Source organism: Apteryx rowi, unplaced genomic scaffold (assembly GCF_003343035.1).
Source record: "Apteryx rowi isolate R43461 unplaced genomic scaffold, aptRow1 scaffold_230, whole genome shotgun sequence".
Classification (NCBI taxonomy): domain Eukaryota; kingdom Metazoa; phylum Chordata; class Aves; order Apterygiformes; family Apterygidae; genus Apteryx; species Apteryx rowi.
Window position 1 is genome coordinate 870,586 of NW_020448642.1, and position 23,246 is coordinate 893,831.

At 42.9% G+C, this 23,246-nt stretch overlaps 1 protein-coding gene across 1 annotated transcript; it reads left to right on the forward strand.

The window, feature by feature from the left end:
- The first annotated feature begins 649 nt into the window (after positions 1-649).
- Positions 650-22,076, forward strand: PRDM1 (PR/SET domain 1). The gene is made up of 6 exons (XM_026065719.1): positions 650-931; positions 7,780-7,899; positions 11,122-11,374; positions 19,516-20,624; positions 20,935-21,063; positions 21,501-22,076. Exons 1-6 carry the CDS (start codon positions 650-652, stop codon positions 22,074-22,076), a joined length of 2,469 nt encoding a protein of 822 aa, XP_025921504.1.
- Positions 22,077-23,246: the final 1,170 nt, after the last annotated feature.

A 23,246-nucleotide genomic window follows, 5' to 3' on the forward strand; every position in this document is an offset into this window, starting at 1 on the left:
TTCTTTTCTTTTTTGGTCCACGGGAACATGTTCCAGCGCTTTGTGAAGGGCTGTTGCTGCAGTGATGCTGGCAGGATGTGGACTTTCTCAGCCGTCCATGCCAAAGGATAAGGGGACGTCGGGGCGGAGGGGGGCAGGTTGTTTTGAAAGTTGTTTGTGTGTTGAAAGCTGGTGGGAAAGTTCAGGCTTCCCCATTTGGAAAAGGCAAGGCTGGGTTCCGCTCTTCCAACATGCGCTTTCCATTTTTAGCTTCATTCAGACGCAGACAGCAGCTCCTTTCCTCTTCCTCTCCTTGTTTGTGACACTTTTCTGAGGCAGCTTTTCCACGGGCAACTAAGTGGTCTTGCGGCCATGACCCAACATTTTCTTCAGCATGGAATACATTTTTTTTCTCTGAGGCATTAAGGGAAGGGGCTGAAAAAGGTAATGCAGTTGTCAGCCTAGGGATTTTTCTCCTCTTTGTTTTTATTCCCTCCTTATTATTACCGAGGCTGGCGTTTTAAGGCACTGCCTCAGTCAGAGCAGCTTAGTTTACACTGCTTTTTGGCTATTACTCAACTGTACCAACTATCCTGCATACGCTTTTAAAGTGTCACAGACTACTGTATTAGTCACGCTGTCTCAACGGAAACCACAACACTGAAGGACAATGAGGATTAAAGGCTGTTTTCTTATTTTCCAGGCTGCTACACAGTGTAGCTCGGACGCTGTGAGTTTCAAGGATCTGGTGAAAGGGAGAGAGTGGACAATGAAAATGGACATGGAGGATGCTGACATGACCCTGTGGACAGAAGGTGATTTTGAAGAGAAATGCACCTACATTGTAAACGATCACCCGTGGGATCCCAGCGCTGATGGAGACACCCTAACTCAGGCAGAGGCTTCCTTGCCAAGGAACTTGACTTTCAAATACGCATCTAACTGCAAAGAGGTAAGCGGCAATGCTCTGGGGAAGGTTGGAGTCAGACAAGCCAAATCACAGCGCTTTGGGAAGTGTGTGCTCACCCTGGCTTCCCTTCTTTAACAGAAACCACCACCACCACCACCACCACCAAATGCTGCCAGCTTTTAAGATGGGGCCCTAATAACTCTTTTAAGAGACTGTGGACTGGTCATCTGTCGTGTAATATTTTCACTGGAAATTTTAGCCAGCCTATTCCTGAAACTGGTTCTGTACCAATTCGCAAACAGTTAAATTTTCACACAATTTGAACAGCATCTGAATAAGCATATTTAAACTCTGGGGTAGTTCTCTGTGCCAATTTCTAGACTGCTGTTTGCCAGGACCATTCATYACCTCTGGCTCAGAGATTAAAGTGCCTCGGTTGTCCAATAAATAGCTTTTAAAAAAAGTAGAGGAAAAAAACAAATTCCTGGAAATGTGTTTAATTATTTCTTTTTGTTTTCCCCTTGGTTATGAAATTGCTTTATTCTTTTCATAAGCTTGCCTTTTTTTCAGCTTCCTAAATTCTTAAAAACTCTGGCATATCGATTAAGGAAGTGATGGTAAAACTGTAGCGAGTTTCACAGAAGGACAGCCGTAGCTTAAATTAACTTTTGTTTATCTGGGACAGTATCTTCAGTGGTAGCTAGACATGCAAGTCTGTCCTATCCTTGTCCCTGGAGTGGGGACATTCTTTGTTGTTGTTTCAGAAGGGCTGGAAAGAAATGAGTCCGGATGAGCAATTTGGTTGTGTTTACTCCTTCATATAGAGTAGCTATTATAGCTAGGTGTGATGTTCRGCGGGGTAATAACCCAAGGGACAACCCTTCATTTCTCCTTGTGCTGAGACTTGTGGTATAGCAGCTATTACCTGTGCTTCTACTTTGGCTAAACACACTGACCACAGAGCTGAAAAGAAGAGGTACACTCATCCATGTCTATCAAATATTTCCTTCCGAAGGAGGTACTTGTTTGATCCCGCATACAGAAATAGGGCCGGACCCCCAGCTGGAGGGTATTGGCGCAAGGGAATTTAGCTTGGCAGCGCCTAATAGAGTACCTGGTAGGTCTGGTAAAAGGCTAAAGCCGAATTCCCGTGTAAATCATTCTTCTTCCCCCTCCTGCCCTGCCCTGCCCTGTAGAACTTGGCAGAGAGAGGACGCGCTTAAGAAACAAAGGCGAAACTTTCTTTTGCATTATCGCGTTGTTAGATAAGTCTTACTTTTGGGGGAGATTAAGCTGCAATTCCGTCGTGTGCTACAGAACAATCTCCTCGCTGAGCGATGAGTCTGCAGCGAGACAGCTCACTCGGATCGTAGGCAGCCAGCTCGTAACCGATTGGCTGCTCAAATTCCTTGCTCTGCTGCCTCCGTTCAGTTTTGCTCCTTCAACAGGAGAAGTCCGAGAAGCTTTTAAAATTCCCAGTGGTGTGTTTGGAAACACCAACGTGTAATTTTCTTACGCTATAGCTCAGCTTAATGAATCAGAGTTGTGATCCCTATCGGGGGGTGGGGGGGGGAGGAAAAGAAAAGTTGTTGAAAGGTTCCTAGTTCTTTCTTGTAAAATATGACCAATACAGATCCCTGCTAGTGGGAGTCTGAATATAGAACATCCTCCTTTTGTTCTCCAGAGTTCCCCATTCTCTTTTATTTACACTAAAAAGCACCTACTGTAAGGAGCAATAGGAACTGCTGAATCCTGACTGTTTCTAACACAGCTCTGAATGAAGGAGCCAATCTGAATTTTTTTCCTTGCTGTGAAAGCCACAGTACTGTAAATTTATAGGTAGGTCACTCGCTCGTTACTTGTCTGCAGGGTAAAACAGTTGTGAATGGCATAACGCGCTTGTGTTCTAGCAACTTCTGACCTGAAATGCTGTGTTCTTCTGTCTGATCTACAAGTTTAACTTTGCTCAGTGGGGTCAGAACTGTGTCCACTGCTTATGCACATAAGTATTTGCAGGGTCAGAGAGGGAGAGGACAGAAGGGAAAGGGAGCCCGATTCTGATTTTGACCTGATATAAAACCACTGGAGTTCTGACAATTCGATAGGGCTTTTTTTTTTTTCACTTGCAAAAGGATGAGGTAAGATTTTGGGGGGTGCATGCGTGCATGTATGCCAGTGGATATCAGATGTGAGCTGTCTTCATTATTAACTTCGGGGAGAGCTGTGGCTTCATCTGGTTGAGAGTTTTAAATGCTGAGTCAATTTATTGACAAAAACATATAATACATTGCTTGTGAAATGCTAATACTGTCATGATTAGCTCATGAAATACTAATGCTGTCATGATTAGTGTTTTATCTCCTTTTGGAGCAGGAAAACTACTGTGTGCCTGCTTGGGAGGGAGGAAGTACAATCGGTGCTGCTTGGAGGGGGGGAGGCCATTTCTTGTGTTTCTGCTCTTTGCATGCTTTGCGAAGGCAGTAGCTCCTCTTGAGAGGCTTGTTGAATTTGCAAGAGATTCCATGACACATCATACTTTTGTTTATTCTTGGATCTCAACTGGGGATTTTTCTAAAGGACGCATTTTTCATTATGAGTTCCCAGTATGTGTCAGCATTTTAAAAAATGAATTACTATTGCTCATAACATTTTAGGCTGTTAGATTTACATGAAGTCATTTATTTATTTTTGTGTGAGTTATTTACCCTTTGCTCCAATTTTGACAATTAACAGAAATGATGAAACACAGTGACAAAATCGCACTCTACAATACTGCATGTGAATAATCTTTTTCACGCAGATATTTAAAGACTTTTTTTTCAATAATTTTTTCCCTTTGGTTTCAGTCCTTAAACCGCTAACAGCCCTTCCTGATATAAAATGCCAGTTGCTCTGTGGTCTTGAATGTTACTAGTACCTCATCCTGGCCTTTGATTTTCATAGAGAGAGACATACCTCAGCAAACCCATTACTTGTTGCATTTTTCTGACAAGGCCGTTCTTTAGAGACTGACATTGAATTCTGAAGCATTGATTTTGAACTGTTATAAAATATACTGTAATGACCTCATACGCTTGCTCTCTTGTATTATGTTTGTTTTATTTCTTTTATATATGATCACAGAGGAAACAATCTGAAAACGTTTTCCCTCGTGGCATTCTTTCTAGAAAACTGCTAGCTCAGTGAAAGGGTCGATTTTATGTGGGCTTATGTAACTATAGATCCAGTAGTTAAAAATATTAGTGTTATGCCAGAATACATGATGTACTGTTGTCCTACAGGGTATTGAAGCCAGTAAGGGTTTGTTTGTTTGTTTTTAAAGCAATTTATTGGTCCTCTTGCAAAATACCCTCTTCTTTCAGAATTAATAGGGCTTGTTGTTTCCTTCCAGTGCCCTCATGCTAAACAAAGGTGCATTTTAAAGTGCTTTTTAATATCAAAATGAGAACCTAAGCCATACTGTTTTTTGTTTGGGAGCTGCGGCTTGTCAGGATGTGCTCCGTGACCCAGCCCCGGTGACAAAGACAGATCCGCCAAAATGGCCGGGAGGTCGGCGCGGCCCATAAAGCATCTCCTGGCCGGGCTTCTGTGAGGGGAGCTGAAGCATGAAAGTGTTGAAAGGTTGGAGCTGGTGGCTGCCGGCTTTGCAGGAGGCGGGCGGGCGCCCGGCCCCGCCGCGCGCCATTAGGACCCTGGTCAGTTCCAGCGGTGCCTCCTTCCTGGGCTAGGTGCTCCCCGCCTTCGCCGGCCGCCCCGCGGGTCCTGCAGGGGCCCCGGAGCCCACTCGCACCGTGCCCAGGCGGACACCGCGGGGCTCTCCTCGCCAACAGTGCTGGGCACGGCCATGGCAGGGTCTCCAGGTGGCTGACAGTGTGGATGCCGCTGCTGTTTCTTCTGAACRCCGGCACCTGGTTGCCAGCCCGAACACTCTCCCTTCATCTCCTCCCACTTCGGCCATGGGGAAAGTGGTTTAGCACATCTCAGCATGGCAGCAGCACTGCTTGTGCACAGCTCGGAGGAGGAATCTCCAGTCGGGAGTTTCGAGAGAACATTAGATGTGACTTTCATGGGAGAAAGGAGAAATATGTTAGCAGGCTGCTGGCAGCAATGCTAAAAGGTTTTGGATGGTTGTAGCTTGAAGAGAGAGGGAAACAAGGTCAGTAGGGAGGATCCTGCAAAAATAGCGTGCTGTTTTCTGCCTTCGTAGTTCAGCCTGGTGTGCTCGCAGCGGCTGCATGGGGGTGGCAGGAGTCTGGCGGTGGGGAGAGAGCTCAGGGCCGCGCTGATGCTCCCCTGCGCATCCCTGTGCTGAGACCGCCTCGGATGGTCTCATCGCAGAGGCAGACATGTGCCGAAGGACACCTGGTGGACACAAGTCTGAAATGCCTCTCCACGCCGGCTTTTCGGCAGCCGGCAGCCCGCTTCCCCTCGGCTCTGGGTGCAGGGTTTCTTCATCGCTTTGCGTGCAGTCCCGCATGACGCCATCCTGCGTTGCCTCCTGCTAAGCACTGCTGCCAAGTCCCAGGCAGGATGCACTTGGACCACAGCACCGGGGCCGGTGGTGGCCTTGTGTGGCCAGCACCCTCCTCTGCCTCTCCTGCTCCTCGGCTGCGCCCACAGAGAGTCTGGGGGCGCAGCAGAGATGAGGGACCTCTGCCTGGGAAGCCACCCGTGGTTGAAAAATGGCTGAACGATTGTAGTTTGGTTTAACAAACCTTTAATGTTGACATGCAAGTGTCCGGAGTGCGTTCTGCCCGAATACCTTCTGATGGTTACATGATGACAAATTATGCTCGTATTCTGCACAGTGGGGAAGAAGCAAATGCTATATAAGGTAAATATCGAAAAGTATCTGCTGTGTCAGAGAAGCCAGTGCAGTGAATGTTTCAAGTTGACTAGTCCAAGGAGTGATTTCTAGAGATTCTGAGAATTTCATTAAACTTGTTTTAATTAAGACCAAGATATTTTAAAACTGTGAAAGAACTCGAGCTACCTTGCAGTAAAACTGCTAGGGTGTGCTATAGCTTGGTTGTGAACTTTTCTTGAGAGGGCAGATGGATGTAAATGAAGATATATGGGGAAGATGAGAAGAACATCTGCCTTTTTCAGCTCTCTATGAGAAATGTACAAGCAAGACAAAAATAAAACTGAGGCACTGAGCTTGTTTCAGCTTGTGGTAGGTGTAGGAAAATTTCTGGAAGTCCCTTTTCTCTCTCTTCAGTCCAGATGCACAGATCAATGGAGCATTTAACTACCTCYACTGTTGATGTTTAATTTATTTATTTTTTGTTAGTGTTCTGAAACACATGTTAAAACACAGACAAGTGCAAACAGCTACCACCCATACTCAGCAGTTTTATCTCCTTGATTCTAGGGCTGTTATTGGTCCCCCTTATTTTGAGATTTAATGTAAAATTATGCTAGGCATTAGTCGTTTACTGGGATTTTTAATCAAGAGCTCAAATGGCTTTTGGAGTATTCATGCATTGTTAGCAGATAGTAGAAGCTCACTAATTCTCACTTGCCCAATACACAAACAGATATTTCTATGTCTCTGTCTCTCCTTTTCTCACACCCAAGGTGAAACGACTGAAGAAAATGTAGTGTGAGAAAATCACAAGGCTTAGCAAATTTATCAAGTGCCGTGTACAGTCTAGGGTTTTTACTGTTATACAGTTATATCTGCTTTGGTAAGAATGGTGATTCCTTGCAGAGTACAGACAGCAGTAATTGCTATTCTCAGTGTTTATCAACAAGTTCTGCTGTTGCCGTCTTTTTCTGAAATTCTGAAAAGACAATTATTAAGTAGCAAGGTGTGTGAAAGGGATACGATTAATACATTTTGCTGTGAAAGTTTGATTAGACCACCAAATTAATGGGCTTTTTACCTTCCTTTTTCTCCGCCATTTCAGCAGCAGGATCAATCTTACAAAGTCTTGTTTTTTGGTTGCCAAACTGCTGTATTTTTGGACACATTAAAATTAAGAAGATTGGTGAGGAACAGAGAGAGACAAAAACAGTAACTCAGCAGTGTTTTGCAAAGGGTTACTCCAAGGCACGTTCTTCTGAATAATGATGAATTGCTTCCTGATTTGTGGTCAGTGACTTTTTTTGGTATAATTACTGTCAAGAAGGAAGCTGAACAACTAGAGTACATTTCTTAGACCTAGCATTGTGGAGCATTTTTGTTAAAACCCGTACGCCTTTTTGACCAAACCCACTTGACATATGTTACCGGAACTGCTGCCTCCTTTTTATAAAAGAGAGTGATCTGTGAGTACATGTCCCAAAGCCATTTCATGTTCTGTTTTGTTTGTTACTGTATGCTGGTGAGAGAATTGTAGGGGGGTTTTATCTTTTTGTTCTCCTTTTAGCTATTGGGAAGGGTACAGAGCAAGAAAAAGCGGGGGGCGGGGGGGGGGAGGTTTTCATTTTGGTCTAGAGGAGGAGTATGCATTCCAGTTCCCAACTTCACAGAAAAGTTGGCTCTCTAGCTGTGAAGTGATCGATTGTTATTGAGTATTTTTGTTTTGTGGGACTTGACTTCTAGGGTTTGCCTTTGATAGGGGAAATAACTTATGAAAGTGTTTGACAGACTCTGTACACTTCACTTACTGTTTCTTCTTGTAAATATATGTTTCCACAAAACACATTTTTCAGTCAGTGTTCATCACTGGCTTCCATATGTCTCAGTAAGATGTTATTTTCTAGCAGAACTGATCATATCATATCAAACATGACTGTTAAGTTATTTCTGTTTTGCTGACCTGTCACTAAAAATCTGTTGCATTGGGTATTTTACCTTGTAAGATCTGAGGACGGGGAGAAGAAGGAGGAATTTTCAATTTCTTCTGGAGATGGAGACTGATCCTGTGCTGTTCTTCTTGTAGGTCACTGGAGTGATAAGCAAAGAGTATATCCCAAAAGGAACACGCTTTGGACCCCTGGTAGGAGAGATCTATACCAGCGATACGGTTCCCAAGAATGCGAACAGAAAATACTTTTGGCGGGTAAGCAGGAAAAAACAGCACCATGTTGTTGCAGTAAGCAGATCACTAAATGAGTACAGCTGAAAAGCTGGGTCACTTCCTGCTTCAGACCTGTGTGAATGAGGGGGCAACTTCTTTTCTCTGCCATATATGAACAGAGCAAATGTGGTGAACAGGGCTGAGTAGAAGTCTGGCTCTCTTGGATATTGGGACTGTGTGGGTAAAGAAAGCAGGGGAGAGGCACAGCTCTTCCTAGCTCTGTCTTCTGAGACATATCAGTGCTTGATCTTATAAAGAAACAGATCTGTCGATTGCTGTAGGGGCAGGTTATTTTGCATTTCTTCACAGCAAAGTCATTCTTGTTTATGCAAATGTCACATACCCTTGATTTCTCCAGCTAGAAGAAGTTATGGAGAGTATTGCATAGTTTTTTTATTCTGAAATTGTGATATATTTTGTGATTTTTTTTTTCCCCTGGATTTTGAATAGAACTGCTATAATACAGTGGTGTTGTTCTTCCATATATGTTTTTCAGTTCATAGATTTTTCTAGACCACTTCAGAAAATGTTAAAATAGCAGCCCATGGATCTTGGTGTAGAGAAAATCCATTAATGGCAGGTAGAGGCATTAGAGGTGATGGATAATTTGTACTCTGTAGCTTAGGTTGGAAGGGAGCATCAGCCAATTTGTTTTGGCTTGGGAACTCTGTGCTGAGGAATATGTTTCCAGTTTATCAGTTAACACAATGCTCAGTTTCCTTTATAGACCCATTATTAATTATTAGAGAACGTTCCTTCGGCCTCATCTCCTTCCATGGATTTGTTTTGCTGCCATCTAGTCAGTTAGGTTGGGTTTAAATCAGTGGATTTGGGAGTATACGCAAGCTCCTGTGCCCGGGTGCCTGCCTTAGCCATATCCCAACCTCATACCCAGGTGAAACCTGGGGCAGCACCCAGCATTCCCCACACCCCTTGCTTCCCACTGAATTGCATCATTTGGGGTTTCTCCGACTGTCTTCGTGCGGTGTTATACAGCATTGCACAGGCAGTTATTTGCATGGACGCTTCCACAAAGTGTACAACTGTATGCACATTCGTAAGGCTAAGATTTTTTTTTTCTCCTTAAGTTTTCAGGAGCTTGTGTCCAGCATAGGAAGCGATCATTGCCCTGGCCTAGCCCTGCCAGTTGTTAATAATTCAGCAGATGTTAGGAAGAAGGGCTGTTAACCATCTTGCAAGACTTTATTCCTATATTGCAGCGAGAGAGATGACATCATTTTCATGATGTGATTTTAAGCCTTAACGCAGAGAGATCCTCAGAAATAATATTATAGGAGTCATCTAAGCATCGTTAAATCCGCTGCTATAGTCCCTTGATTCATTCAAGACGCACTGCTGCGACAAAAACGAGCTCCTTCCGAAGGGTGCTGAGCCGGCTTGCACCGGCGAAGGAAATGGTGGGAGATGACTTCCCACATGTTACCAAAGGCCGGCYGGTCCCGGCTGTGCGCGAGGGCTGCCCGGGCCGGCAGTGGCAGCGTCACTTCTCGTAAGGGCGCCGTGACTCAGCACGTTTGTTTTAATCTTCTCCATCAGGCGTGGAAACCTAGTGAGATGGCAGGACGAAGCCCCGCGGAGGCGTGTGTGCGTGTGTGTGTGTGCGTGTGTGCATGACCTCAGAGCCCTGATGCGTTTTCCTTTTTCTGAAAAGAGAAGTACAGTAAATGTCCCGCTCTCCAGCCGGGTGCCTGGAAGCCGTCGAGGGCAGCTTTAGAAAGCAGCTTCCGCCGGGCGCCGCGGCGCTGGAGCCCCACGTTCCTGGAAGTTTGCGCTGCCGAGTAAACAAAGAAACGTGAAAAAAAACCTCCTCTTGATAGCAGAATTCACCCGGCTCCGTTCCATTTTCTCATAACAAACACACCGCAAAATCTCTCACAAGCCTCTTTGATGAGGCCACATGTATTTCCCCCTTCTCAGTTTACAGGAAGTTACTCTTAAAGAAAGTGATTCTGGTGTTTACTGCCCGCGTTAAAGGGCCAGCCTGCCTTCCCCTCCTGCCCAGCGCGCTCTCTTTTTATCCCCTTAAAAAGAGCGGGCCCGGCTGCCTTTCACTGTGACTGCTCGCTGATCAAATGAAAAAGAAAGTGGTGCGAGAGCACAAAGGCAGGAACATGCCGCAGAGTGCTTTTCTTGGTGAGATAAGCTGTAGCTGCGCTTTAGAAAGGCATTTCCTGCTCAAAGAGATTCATCGCTGATGCAGATTGCTCCTGCTTTAAGGTCAGCCTTGTGCCTGGTCATTTATTGCGTGAAACCGAAACGTCCCATTTCACTAAGCACGGCTGTATCTTTAACGAAAGTATTTGCTGAATTTGTTAGACTTCTTTTTTTTTTTTTTAATTACTTCTCTTATTCTTATCACTTAAGCAACAGTAGCTTCTCGCAGCTATTTGGGCTCCTTTCTACCACAAGTTGCTGAGCACTTTTTGAATTTGCCTTTTCTTTCCCCTCCATGGACAAGCCAGAGCGTGTCCCTTGATAGGAAAAGTGACTTCTCATTGACTGGCTCCTCTCCAGGTTGTCGCTGAGCTATGGCAGGTGAAGTTCATCTCTGCCTCACCCAGCCTTTCTGCAGAAGGGCTACAGTCCAACTATGAGCAAGTGCTCCTTCAGGACTCTCGGTGGGGTGGAGGATGTTTGCATAGTTTAAACCTTTGGGCGGGGGTGGTAGGAAACTGCAAGTACAGAGGCCATAGAAAAAGGCAAGAAAGACTCTGACGTAGCACAGCCACTCAGTCTTATAGACAGGTGACTCAAAGCATTAATGCAAGCATGCACTCAGACCTGCAGTCATTAGCATCACCCACTTGTTGATCATAGCACCAGGAAGAGGACTCTAAGGTAGACTGTTTATACAGGGAGAGGACTCTTCATTTCAGATTTTGCGTGTGTCTCAGTTGTACCTGCTAGCAGAGCCACACAGGCTAAGGAGAAATGGAAGAGGTAACTGTGTACTTACCTTTGAATAAGCATTTCTTTTCCTAATGCAGAGGAAATCATAGTTGGAAAGAGGGACCCAGCTTGAATTCTGATTTCAGTAATACCTAATCCTTTTCTTTTTATGTTTGTTTTTTTTAAAAAAGCTCATCATCTCCACTCTGGAGAACTCTATGAGAACATGTTGGGTATTATGCATATATATACGTATGTATGTATGTATTCATATGTACTTCCTCTCTATCCCAGATCTATTCAAATGGTGAGCTTCACCACTTCATTGACGGATTTAACGAGGACAAGAGCAACTGGATGCGTTATGTAAACCCAGGCTACTCTGTCCAGGAGCAGAACTTGGCTGCTTGTCAGAATGGAATGAACATTTACTTCTACACCATCAAGCCCATCCCTGCCAACCAGGAGCTGCTCGTGTGGTATTGTCGGGACTTTGCAGAGAGGCTCCACTACCCCTCTTCCAGAGAGCTGACAATGATGAACCTCAGTAAGTGGATTACAGTATGAACAAAGAATGCTAGTAATGTCTCTTCTGCCTATATGATCTAATAATAAGTTGTATAATTATATAGCTGCATTGTCTGTTGTGTCACAGCAGGTAGCTTGGAGTGGAAAGAGGAAATTAAAAAAAAGCAGCAAAATGAGTTCCCTGTGCCCGTTTAAGTCTAAACAGATTATTCAAAATCTAAACAGTTATTGCTTTATAATCTGAGCATTATATGATGAAGTTCTGGACAAACAACCCAAATACATCCTCTCTCTTCAGAGTCACAGATGTTGATTCACCCTCAGACTTTCAAAGTCCAGATCTTGTAGTGCATTGAGCAAAAATCTGCTTTGACAGCATATACTAAAGGCTGTCCAGTCATGCTCCCAAAGGGCTGCCTTTACTGCACACGGAAGTGGCCATTTGCCATGACTCTGTCTAGGTGTCTAGCAAAATATATGTTGACTGTATAATGTTCTTCAAGTTTGGCATCTAAGGTTACCTCTCTTATGGGAGCAAACCCCATGTAGTCATCTAATCTGGTTACTTATTTTTTAAGCTCCATGTATGTTGTCCCCACTTCTTGCCTGTATATTTCAGCTTTCATTTTGTGTTCAAAAATAATAGCAATGGTAGCAGGGGGAAGAGGTATTTCCAGGAGTTTATCTCTGGGTTCAGCTGTGGTTTCTGACCATTTCCAGCCTCAGTGCTTTACTCGTAGCTTTAATCTCTGTACAGCACGTCACCCAGAGCCCCTTGAACAGAGAGAGCGATTCCTGTGGACTTTCGTTTAACTCCTAGGCTACCTCCCCTCCTGTTAGCTGGTCTGAGTTACAGCAGAGCATTCTCTCATCATTCTGCCAGTGTCTGCACTGGAATTGGAAGCAAAAACTGCAAGCAGTTTTTTTTTTCTGCAAAGGACCATTTGCTGTTATTTGGCAACAAATAATGGATTATAAAATGTCATTATTACTTTGAGGATTATCAGAACTAAAATGGGACCCCACATCATGAAAGTGATGTCACAGATTCAGATTAATCAAAAATACATCGGTCTTCTGTGAACATCTTCCTTTCTGCAGTTTTTGTCTTTTCCTTTCCCTGCTAAATATAACAAATTATAGAAGAAAACTGGCTTTCTTTTAATGTAGGCGGAAGGAAGAGAGAGATATGTCCTATGCTGCTATATTCTCTATTCACAAAATATCTCATCGATTTTGTCATCTTTGTTCATATGTCATTTCACCACTCTCTGTGCAGTTTTATTTCCCGATATGAAGGCTTTTCAGTGGGGCCTACAGGTGGACAACTCAACAGCATTAGATGTTCCTGTGAACCAGGAGTTTGCAAAGCGCTAATCAGGCCCATTTGGATACTAGCTGGGTGGATACACAGATACATTCTCAGTTTTCTGCATCTGCTGGTATCTTAAGTTACCTTCCAGAAGTAGTAAGGCATGTATTCACAAAGTGTCAACAAATTACCCGGTAGCTCTTATTTAGGTGAAAACTTATTTAGGTGAAACCTAAAATTAGGCTGTTCATTCTTGCAAGATCAAAGAAATATTTTGCAGGAGTAAATTTTTTTGTTTTTCAAGTGGACATTTGCAATTTGAAGAATTTACAAAGTTTTATCCTAGAAAATCAAATGGCAAAAACCAACATCTTAAAATTCCTTATTACTTGGATAGAAAAATATAATTCATTCTAAAATACATTTGAAACCCAATTATGTTATTACATAAAACTTGGTATATCACAACTGCTTGCTACATGAGAATCCTTCTGGGAATTTTTGGTGCTTTATAAGCATTAATTTATTAACCCTACAACACTGTCTGAACATGTGCAGCATATACCTTTTTAGTGAAAGCAGGTTTAATAAGTGGATTAAAACAGACTGGATCTTGTAAGAATTATGTATTTCAGTCCTGACAGTAGAAAAAACAGTCTTTCCAGACACAAAAACTGAAGCATCCCTTCTACTTTTAAAAGTTATTCCATGTAAACCGCTTAGATATTTTATATTAACATGCAGACCATGAAAATAGCAGCATAGCAAAATGGGCAAAAGTTCTCTGGCTTTTTGATTGTCTTCCACTGCTAGCAACAGCTCTCACTTTTTTGGTATTACTCCCTTGTCTTTGTAACAAACCCATTCAGGCCTGAGGCCTTCAGTCAGGCCAGAAAACCTTCATATAATGTAAGGATTGGAGTTTTTTAGAGTTTCAGTGCTCCTTCTTGAAAAGTACTGAAAATATTCCAGAGATGTCACAAAGACACCCGTTCACTGAAGGACTTGTAGCAGCAGTGCAAACGGGGATTCTTTTGCCAGCATTAATACTGGAACCAAAGGAGCTTAAAGCGAATGTCAGCACTTTTGGGTTGGCAGAGGCCTTCAGTTTTCTCCTTCCCCTTCCTCCCAGGCTGCTACTTCTAATTAAATCCCAAACTAGCAAATATCCCACTGCCTCTCCAGCTTTTCTTTCTAGGGCAAGCTTGACCAAGGTGTCCTCAAACTGTGTTCAGCTGTGAATAAATTCAGAACACTTTTCCCTGAATTGTTAAAACTGCCCCTGCTGCRGACTTAGGGCGTTGTCCCATCAAAATATCTTAAAACAGTATTTGAGACAGAGATCAGTGCTCCAACCTCTGTGCTAGAGAGTAAGGCCCTCTCCAGCCTAATGCATCACTGATTTTCTGTGTTTAGAGGGGCACGGTTTCCATAGGAGGAGCAGCAGAGAGTATCGTACGCCTCTCCCAGCCACTAGCTGGGGAGTTTGGCACGCTCTGAGCAAGAGGGAGGGAGAATTGGGGTCCAGCCCCTCCAGACCGAGAGGGTTGCTGGCGTCCAGGCTCCCTCCGGGTGGGACATGTGCAGTCAGTTGGGCACAGCATGAACGTGGGGCAGCAGCACCATCAGGCTTTCGCATGGATATGGCCACGGCCACGGTTCATTGTGTTGGCTCAGTCCCACTGGGTGTGCAGCAAGTGCTGGCACCTGTCGGAGACTTTGGGTGATCCAGGATGGCACGGCAGAGGCTGTCTGGGATACTCACTGACAAAGAACTGCCAACGGTGCCTGAATTTTACTGGGTAAAACATAGGCAGCTACTTCAGGCATGTTGGGGATTTGGGGATCAGTCTCTTGAACTTCAGCACTAAATGTTCCTCTGTATGTGCCCGAGCTGGATGGGCCTCCAGGGAAAATGTATCAGAGAATTTCTCTGGCTTTATTTCCTGTAATTAGTGGCCTCAGAAATGAGAACTACCACTTCAGAGCATAAATATATTTACACATCCACATATAACATCTATTTGCCTCTGTAACAGTAAACTTTCAAATTAAAGGTAACTTCTCTAGCATTAGTTCATTTGTGCTGCAGAAGGAAAGCATCCAGATTCAAGCAGCAATTAGGCATGTACTTAGTTATGGGTTTAACCATGTCCGCTGTGTTTTGTTGGACTGGGGCCTTTGACCCAGTCCTTCAGACACTGAAGCACATGCCTACCTTCATGGCCGTGGTTAGCTCCAAGGGGAGCTTTGAGTACCTGCTGAAGTGCCTGCAAGGAATTGTACAGTGTCTGTAGAATCAAGACTCCACATACTACTGGGGGAGGGGACACTGATTCTCATTTTAAATAATTCCATTTTCCTTCTTTTTGAGGCTATTGATGTTGTTTCCTGTCAAGATTTGTGATATATCACCTTCAGATGGTGCCGTTGTTCAGTAAATGGTTTTAAGTGTGATGACACAGGATTTTTGCTTTCTGCTGGCCAAAAAATTAATTTTCAATAATTTGTTAAAATGTGCTTAACCTCATTCAGTCGTGCCTCCAGACTGCCTGTTAGTCTTTAATGTTCTTGGCATTTGGACTAGCAGACAGAGCCGGGAAGTTTGCTTAGGGGTCCCGCATAGTCTAGCATTTCATTTCTGTCTCCTCAGAACACCATTATTTTGGGATAGAGGGTGGAGAGGGTAAAAGTTAAAAAAACAAAACAAAACAAAATACAATTGCATTGACTCAGGACATGACTATTCGATAATAATGTTCACGTATTGCAATCATGTGATGCAACTTCCTGCTATTCATGACATGTTTGTCTCATCAGTCAACCACAGGCAGGTGACATCTTATTTGGTCAAGCTTCAGAAAAAAGTTAGAGTTAGGGGCAGATAATTTGCCTATTTAAACACTTGCTGATTTTTTTTGTTTTATAAACAATTTTAAGGAGGTATTTTAAAAAATCTTTCAAATTCTAGCAAGATTAGCTTTCAAAAGCTTGGTTTAAAAATGTGATTTGTTTTTTGTTCTTTGTGCTGGCCCCCACAACTTTGTCCTTCAATAAAATATTCTAGTCGTTTTCCCTTTTGTTTATGGTCAGTTTCACTTTCTGGTTTTAAAAGCTTTTCTATTTGGGTTAAGAGGAAACATCTGCATTTGTTAAAAAAAAAAAAGCCTACTGGAATCTTCAAAAGGGCACAGGAAAATGATTTTTAGTTTATATGAAGGGTTGTTTTCATAAAATCAGAATTTGGGGCTCAATTTGACTTAATATTGAGGATTATTTGAAGGATCCTTTGAAGACCTCCTTTGAGCAAAATGTTTTCAAAGTCATGTCACACTGCCTTGGACACATTTAGAAAACAGATGATCAAACCATATACTTCTAAATGTTGGTCTCCACTCTCATTTTGAGTGGAAACACTCTTTGTTTTGCCTGCTTCACAACTTCTAGGTTCTCTAAGGTTCTTAATTTAGATCGAAAATGTGAATCGGCATAATTAAGCTTTGCCACTCGAAGGGTTCAGTACCATTTCACTCTTGAAATTACTATTGAAATTACTGCCTGCCTACAACCGTTTCTCAAGTTTTTAGAAAAAAACAGATCTTTGTTTTTGCAAAGTCTTTCTCAGGCTACAGCTAGAAGCATCAGAATGAGAGCAAAACCAACAGCTATGCAGCAGTTTGTGCCTGGAACATCTATATTTAAGTTACAGTGACTTCAGACATCCCCTCCACTCAGGTTTTGTTCATACTTACAAGTAACAAGAATTTTGTCCCTTTTTTTCTTGCACACATTCACTACTCTCAGGTCTGAGCAGATATCTCTTGACCTCAGGGAGAGGCAGATCAGGCTCCTGAGGAGGCACAGCTGTTTCTTTTCTTTCTCAGATCAGTAACTCACAAGTGCAGTTGCACTGTTCTTGCTTGGTCGTGAACCCCTTTCTTGTGTGTCTATTTGACCACAGAAATTGGATGGATCTTGGAAGAGTGTGTGTCTATATTTATGATATGTGTTTACACATGTATATGGAGTGAAACAGAGGGAAACATTTTTCAAGAGAGAGACAGACATTTGTGACCAGTAAGAACAGAAATCTAAAATCACAAGTTAAAGAATCCATTTATAAGAAATATCTCTCTTTAACTTTGAAGTATGGCTCCTTTAAGAGCAACAAAAAGGGTCATAAACCTCTCAGTCAGGTCCAGCCCTGGTTTAAATCCACGTTCGGTATAAAACATAAGAATCTCTCCTTGGCCCCCGACGTTACCTTCTCTTTTTTCACACAGTGTTGACACCCTTGTTTATATATTTAGATGTGTCTGGTGTTCCCAAGAGTTCCCTTCACTCAGGTAATAGGGGAAAAAGTCAAGTGGGGATTTACGGAGCAAAGCTAACATGCAAACTAAAGAAAGAGATCTGTCACAGTCAGGCGTGAACAATAATCTTTAAATACTGCGATTTCTGTCCACACGTGGGAATTAATAGGAGGGAAGGTTTTAYTGGGAACCCTGAAGGGAAACAACAATTATCGTTAGTCTGTCAAGGGGGGACGTCAGGCTGTTGCGCACAGAAAGTTTTATTCTCTGCGTGAGCTTCCTTTCTGTCACTCAAAGGCCGTCTCCTGCACATAAGGCACGTACGTTCCCCACCCTAAATGTTTAACCTTGTCACAGCGAAAGCCGTTCCTCCTGCAGAGGCGGCCGAGTTTCTCTATCACTTTTCCAGCAGTGTTGGCACTTCTTCTCCCTCTTCCCCTTCCCCCGGAGTCATTTATTTGTTTTTTTTAGAAAAAGTGTCAGTTTGAACTTCCTGCTTGACAGACCCCACTGACAAACTGATGCGGGCCCGATAAGGTGATATTTATTTATTTTTTCCATTCTGGGGCTTCCCGGGTCCCTCTTCGCCCCTGCCACCCCCCTGCCCAGCTTTCGATACTTCCCAGTCAGCCTCGCTGCTGATAGTGTCACCGGGAATGTTTGCTCTGAGCCACTGGCGCACGCAGTGACAGGCAGCTGAAAGGAAGATGAAGGCAATATTCTCCTCTCCACCCTTGTGGAGCTTCTTAAATCTGGCAGGACCTAGGTGGCCTGTGCCATAAAATCTGGGTGGGGTTTTAGTGAATTAGCCATTAGTCTGTGAGTACAGACAAAATTGCAAACGAAAGTAGATGAYTTCTAATGCCAGGTAACATGAAACATTATTAATTTATCTTTGAAGCAGCTCTGAATTGTACTTCACTGTCTAGAAAAGCAATTGGGAAGCTATCTGCACACCTATGTGTGTATGTGCTTGTATATATTACACCATATATTTCATCATAAATATTTTACTTGAACGTATCTGTGTTCAATCACACTTCATTGCAACTTCAAAATATGCAAACTGCCCACATCACTAAATTTGCTTGCTACTAGTCTAACGCTGTTGGAAAAAAGATGTTACTGTAAAAGCAAGTTGCTGTGAGTAGGAGCATGCTTTGAAAGCAGCTGTTTTCTTGGATACGTTTAATAAAAGGCTGTTTCTTTGCCTTATAGGGTAATGTTGCCAAACGATAGATTCCATGAGGGTAGTGAATAGCGAAGCAAAGAATCTGTGATGAAAATGGCCATTTCCATCTTCCCTGCTGCGTTTAGCTGGTCCTCCAAAAATTAGAAACAACCGTTTCTCACCCCACTTAGTGAAGTAAGAACAGTCAGTCACAAAGTAGAAATTTGGATAAAAACTGTGATACTTTCAAGTCACATACCTATCACTGTTGACTTGTACCTACTGATGGAAAACCTTGCGCATAACTAACCACAAATACGAAACCTTCTTGTAGTTTTTTCCCCTATAATAAAATATCTCACCAGTAATCATTCCAAAATTATATAACTATTAACTTTGGGAGATTAGATAAAAGCAGAATTCTTTTTCTATTGTATACATCTTTCAATGTAGTGTTTATATTACATTATGTCCAGATAACAAGGTAGAGTCTGAATACAAGGAAACAGTGTATGTGCTGAACTGACCAAAAGGATGCTAGCTTGTATTTGCTTCTAAATGCATATTTCTTTTTCTTTCTTTCTTTTTTTTTTTTAAAGTACCTTTCAACTTAAGCTGGGGCCAACTAGACTTGCTTTCTTTTGCTTTGCTTCAGCATATTTTTTTTTATAAAGTACAGCTGTAAGCAGAGGAGTTTTGCATAGACTGAATGCCACAGAAATCTGCAGTAAATAGTCTGCTTTGTTGTAGATGTTCCTAAGCAGTATATTTAATGAGTAATGATCTGTTTACTGATGGAGAATACCTTCTCTTTGAAGAAGGCTTTCATCCTAGCCAGCCAAGGGTTTTTTGGTACTGTAAGTAATTGAACTGGCTGGTGAAGTGACTGCTGTGGTTTGGCAAAAGCCGATTTGTCATGCCTTGTTATTTTAGTGAGGAACATTTCTGGGAGCTTGCATTCTGCACAGGCTTTCTGTTAAACTTGTATTTTGAACAAATGCTTGTTACCTCATTTATTAGATATACAGCTTTTATAGATAATCAACAATGAATCTAGTCAAATTTAAGAGGAACGAAAGGTGAAATCAGTTTGCAAAGTGGAGACTATCACTCTGCAAATGAATCATCATCCAGATCTATATGTACTGTCTGATATCCCTTAAGTTAACAATGTTTTTGATTAGCACTTCATATCAGCAGGCATTTCTTTGCACAGAAGTTAATTTTTGGGAGAGTTAAGTGATCGTTCACCTCCAAGACTGGGCCTTCCTTCCCAGTAAACTTGTAGGAGTTAGATTGTGTTTTGAAAAGAGATAATCGTGGTGACTTATCTAAATAATTGTTACCTTGTCTTTGTATTTCAGCACAAACCCATGTTAATCCAAAGCAGCACAGTGCTGATAAAGATGAGCTCTGTCAGAAAAGCATTCCAAAGAAAGAGCACAGTGTGAAAGAAATCCTGAAAATGGAATCCAACCCTCCAAAAGGAAAAGACTTCTTCCAGACCAACATTTCACCAGTTACTTCAGAAAAAGACTTGGATGATTTGCGCAAGAACTATAGCCCTGAGAGGTGTTTCTTCCCTCGAGTTGTCTATCCAATCCGACCTCACATTCCCGAAGACTATCTGAAAGCTTCCTTAGCATATGGGATGGACAGACCTAGCTACATTAATCACTCACCCATCCAGTCATCTACTACACCAAGTCCTTCCGGGAGGAGCAGCCCGGACCAAAGTTTAAAAAGTTCAAGCCCCCATAGCAGTCCAGGGGTCACAGTTTCACCTCTGGTACCTGCTTCCCAAGAGCACAGAGAGTCATACTCTTACTTGAATGGCTCATACGGCTCAGAAGGATTGGGGTCTTATCCTGGATACACACCCCCTAGTCATCTCCCATCTGCCTTTCTACCATCCTATAACCCCCACTACCCCAAATTCCTGTTACCTCCATTCAATATGAGCTGTAATAACCTGAGTGCTTTGAACAATATCAATGGCATCAACAATTTCGGTCTCTTCCCAAGGATGTATCCTCTTTATGGCAACTTGCTCAGTGGAGGTAGCCTTTCCCACCACATGTTGAACCCAGCCACGCTCCCCAGTTCGTTGCCCAGTGAAGGAGGCCGTCGATTGCTGCAGCCTGATCATCCAAGAGACTTCCTCATACCAGCACCTAACAGTGCCTTCTCTATCACGGGCGCTGCTGCCAGCATGAAGGACAAGCCATGCAGCCCCACCAGCGGGTCGCCCACTGCTGGTACAGCAGCCAGTTCAGAACACATAATGCAACCTAAACCTACCTCAGTGGTGTTGGCTGCTACCGGCAGTGAAGAAGCCATGAATCTCATTAAAAGTAAGAGGAATGTGACCGGTTACAAAACCCTTCCGTACCCACTGAAGAAGCAGAACGGGAAGATCAAGTATGAATGCAACGTCTGCTCCAAGACCTTTGGCCAACTCTCCAATCTGAAGGTAGGCAGTGGAGAATAAGACATACAAGCCTTCCTGGAAGGCTCTGATTTCTTCCTATAAGTTATCTAGGAAAAGCAGGGACAGACCTTCCTTCTTTGTTAGGCTCTTTATCAGTCTGGGCTTAATTCCACATCCCCTGCCAAGACAGCATGGTTGTAAAGACAATGTTTTAAAATTGGCGCCAGCTAATTAACTGGATAGTAGTATATTTTGGCAATGGGATGGCTTCTGCTAACTTTAGGAAACATTTGAAAGTACTTTCATTATGGTTGCTGGGAACTGCAAGTTTAAGTGCTTTGTTTCTCCGTAGGTCCACCTCCGAGTACACAGTGGAGAGAGACCGTTTAAATGCCAGACTTGCAATAAAGGCTTTACACAGCTGGCGCACCTCCAGAAGCACTATCTGGTACACACAGGAGAAAAACCCCACGAGTGTCAGGTATGTAACACACTACAGGGACAACTTATCTTGGAGGCCAAAGGGACTGTAAGGTCTGTGCCCTCCTTGCCCCGTGTGCACACCCAGCGTGGCATGTGCGGCGGTCTGCGTGTCAAAACAGTGGCTGCTGAAGACTCAAGTCCGTATTGCGGCAGTCTCCAGCCCTGGTGTGCCAGTGTCTGTGAGAAAACGTGGTTGCCTTTTGCCTGCTAGAGCAGCATCTGCCCGATACAGTTCTGCCACACCAGCCGTACTCGAAACGCTGTTCAGCAAAATTTAAATAAAAGAGGTGGGGACTTCTTTTCCCCTTGTGAGAAAGTGTAAAGATATAAAAAGCTGCTGCTTCATCATGCTGTCTCCTCCTAGGTGTCTGTGATTTAAAACATAAAATCCCCTCCCACTCATTCACTGTTTCTCTGCCGCCCCCCCCACACTAGGTTTGTCACAAGCGATTCAGCAGCACCAGCAATCTCAAAACCCACCTGCGGCTCCACTCTGGAGAGAAGCCTTACCAGTGCAAGCTGTGCCCAGCCAAATTCACCCAGTTTGTGCACCTGAAGCTGCACAAGCGTCTCCACACCCGGGAACGTCCGCATAAATGCATCCACTGCCACAAGAGCTACATTCACCTCTCCAGCCTCCAGGTCCATATGAAGGGCAACTGCCCTGTAGCCCCTGCCTCCGGCCTCTCCATGGAGGACCTGAATCGAATCAATGAAGAGATAGAAAAGTTTGACATCAGTGACAATGCCGACAAGCTGGAAGAAATGGAGGACAATATCGACTTAACATCAATCGTGGAGAAGGATATACTGACCATGCTCAGAAGGGAAATGGAAGGAGCTAATCTGAAAGTATCTTTACAGAGGAACCTGGGAAATGGACTTCTCTCCTCAGGATGCAACCTTTACGAGTCTTCAGATATGTCAATTATGAAGTTGCCTCACGGTCACCCACTACCTCTGTTACCTGTAAAGGTCAAGCAAGAAACAGTTGAACCAATGGACCCTTAAGATTTTTTGGCAAAGTGATTTTTTTTATTTATGACTTGGCAAGTCAGGGTGCCTGTAGCAGTTGCTTGTACATAGTTTCAATGCTGCAAAGCAATCTTGGCTTACAGTAGTTTCCCTACTCTCTCCAACTGAAAGAAGGAAATCCAAAGTTACTGTTTTCTCAGGGCATAAAAAGAGGCAAAGGACTGTGCATTGCCTCGCCAGTTACTAAAAGACAATCATCTATCCGTAATTATTTTTTCAATGATAGTACTTCATAATTTATTATACAATTTATCATTCTAAAAGCAATAATTAGAAAAATGTTTACAATGACTGGAAAATTCATTGTAATTTTTACTTTAAATGTTTTTATTTTTTTGTTTTATGGCCATTCTTTGTAGATACTTTTTCCCGCACATCTGTTTTAAAAACCTACGATTGGGGTTTCAGTAAATGTGTTTTATGTACCAATGTCTTTTAAACAAATGTGGGTTTTTGTATTGCCAAAGTTGGACATTTGACATACAGAATCCTAGATCAGTTGGTTTGAAAAAAATGCTGTGTACTCTTATGTGCAAATCACCCCATTGGGAATTRAAACAAACAAACAAAAAAAGCAAAGTAGCAGCAAGCAGAGAAGAAACTACTACCCCTGGCTCTCCAGGGATAGGAGAGAGATTCTTCTACTTGCAGCTCTGCCCAGAACAGATGTGGCACAGCAAACACCTACTTGCCATGGACAATACATTAGGTTTTTAGAGAACAGCTATCGCCCCACATATTGTCATATAACTTTATGACCAAAGGATTGCATCAGCTTCAAGTGGCTCTTCCAAAATAAAATATCACTTACATTCTTTTATTTCCAAAAAACATCTAAAAACAAAAACACAAATATTCTTAATATTCTCTTAAAAGAAGTTTTTTGGCAAACTTTTTTCTTCCCTTTTTTTTTTTTTTTTTTTTTTTGGCCAGAGCCTTCCAGGGATAAAAAGGAGGGTCAAATTCCCTGAGAAATGAGCGGTTTGTTTTTATTTGTATTCTCCTCTCCCACATTGCCTGGGTAGAAGTGGGAAACAAAATCCTTTTCTGGCACATACATTTTTTTCTTCCTTCCTCTACAACTCAGATTTTTCTCAGTATTTGTGTTTGTACATTTTGTGGTTAATTTAATTAAAGATGAAAAGG

What these genes read in the sequence shown, in the direction of transcription:
- PRDM1 (XM_026065719.1), top strand. Translation starts at nt 650, where the DNA reads ATGAGGATTAAAGGCTGTTTTCTTATTTTCCAGGCTGCTACACAGTGT. An exon ending in ACGCATCTAACTGCAAAGAG is followed by an intron (nt 932 to 7,779) that starts GTAAGCGGCAAT and finishes TTCTTCTTGTAG; the next exon opens with GTCACTGGAGTGATAAGCAA. An exon ending in ACAGAAAATACTTTTGGCGG is followed by an intron (nt 7,900 to 11,121) that starts GTAAGCAGGAAA and finishes TCTCTATCCCAG; the next exon opens with ATCTATTCAAATGGTGAGCT.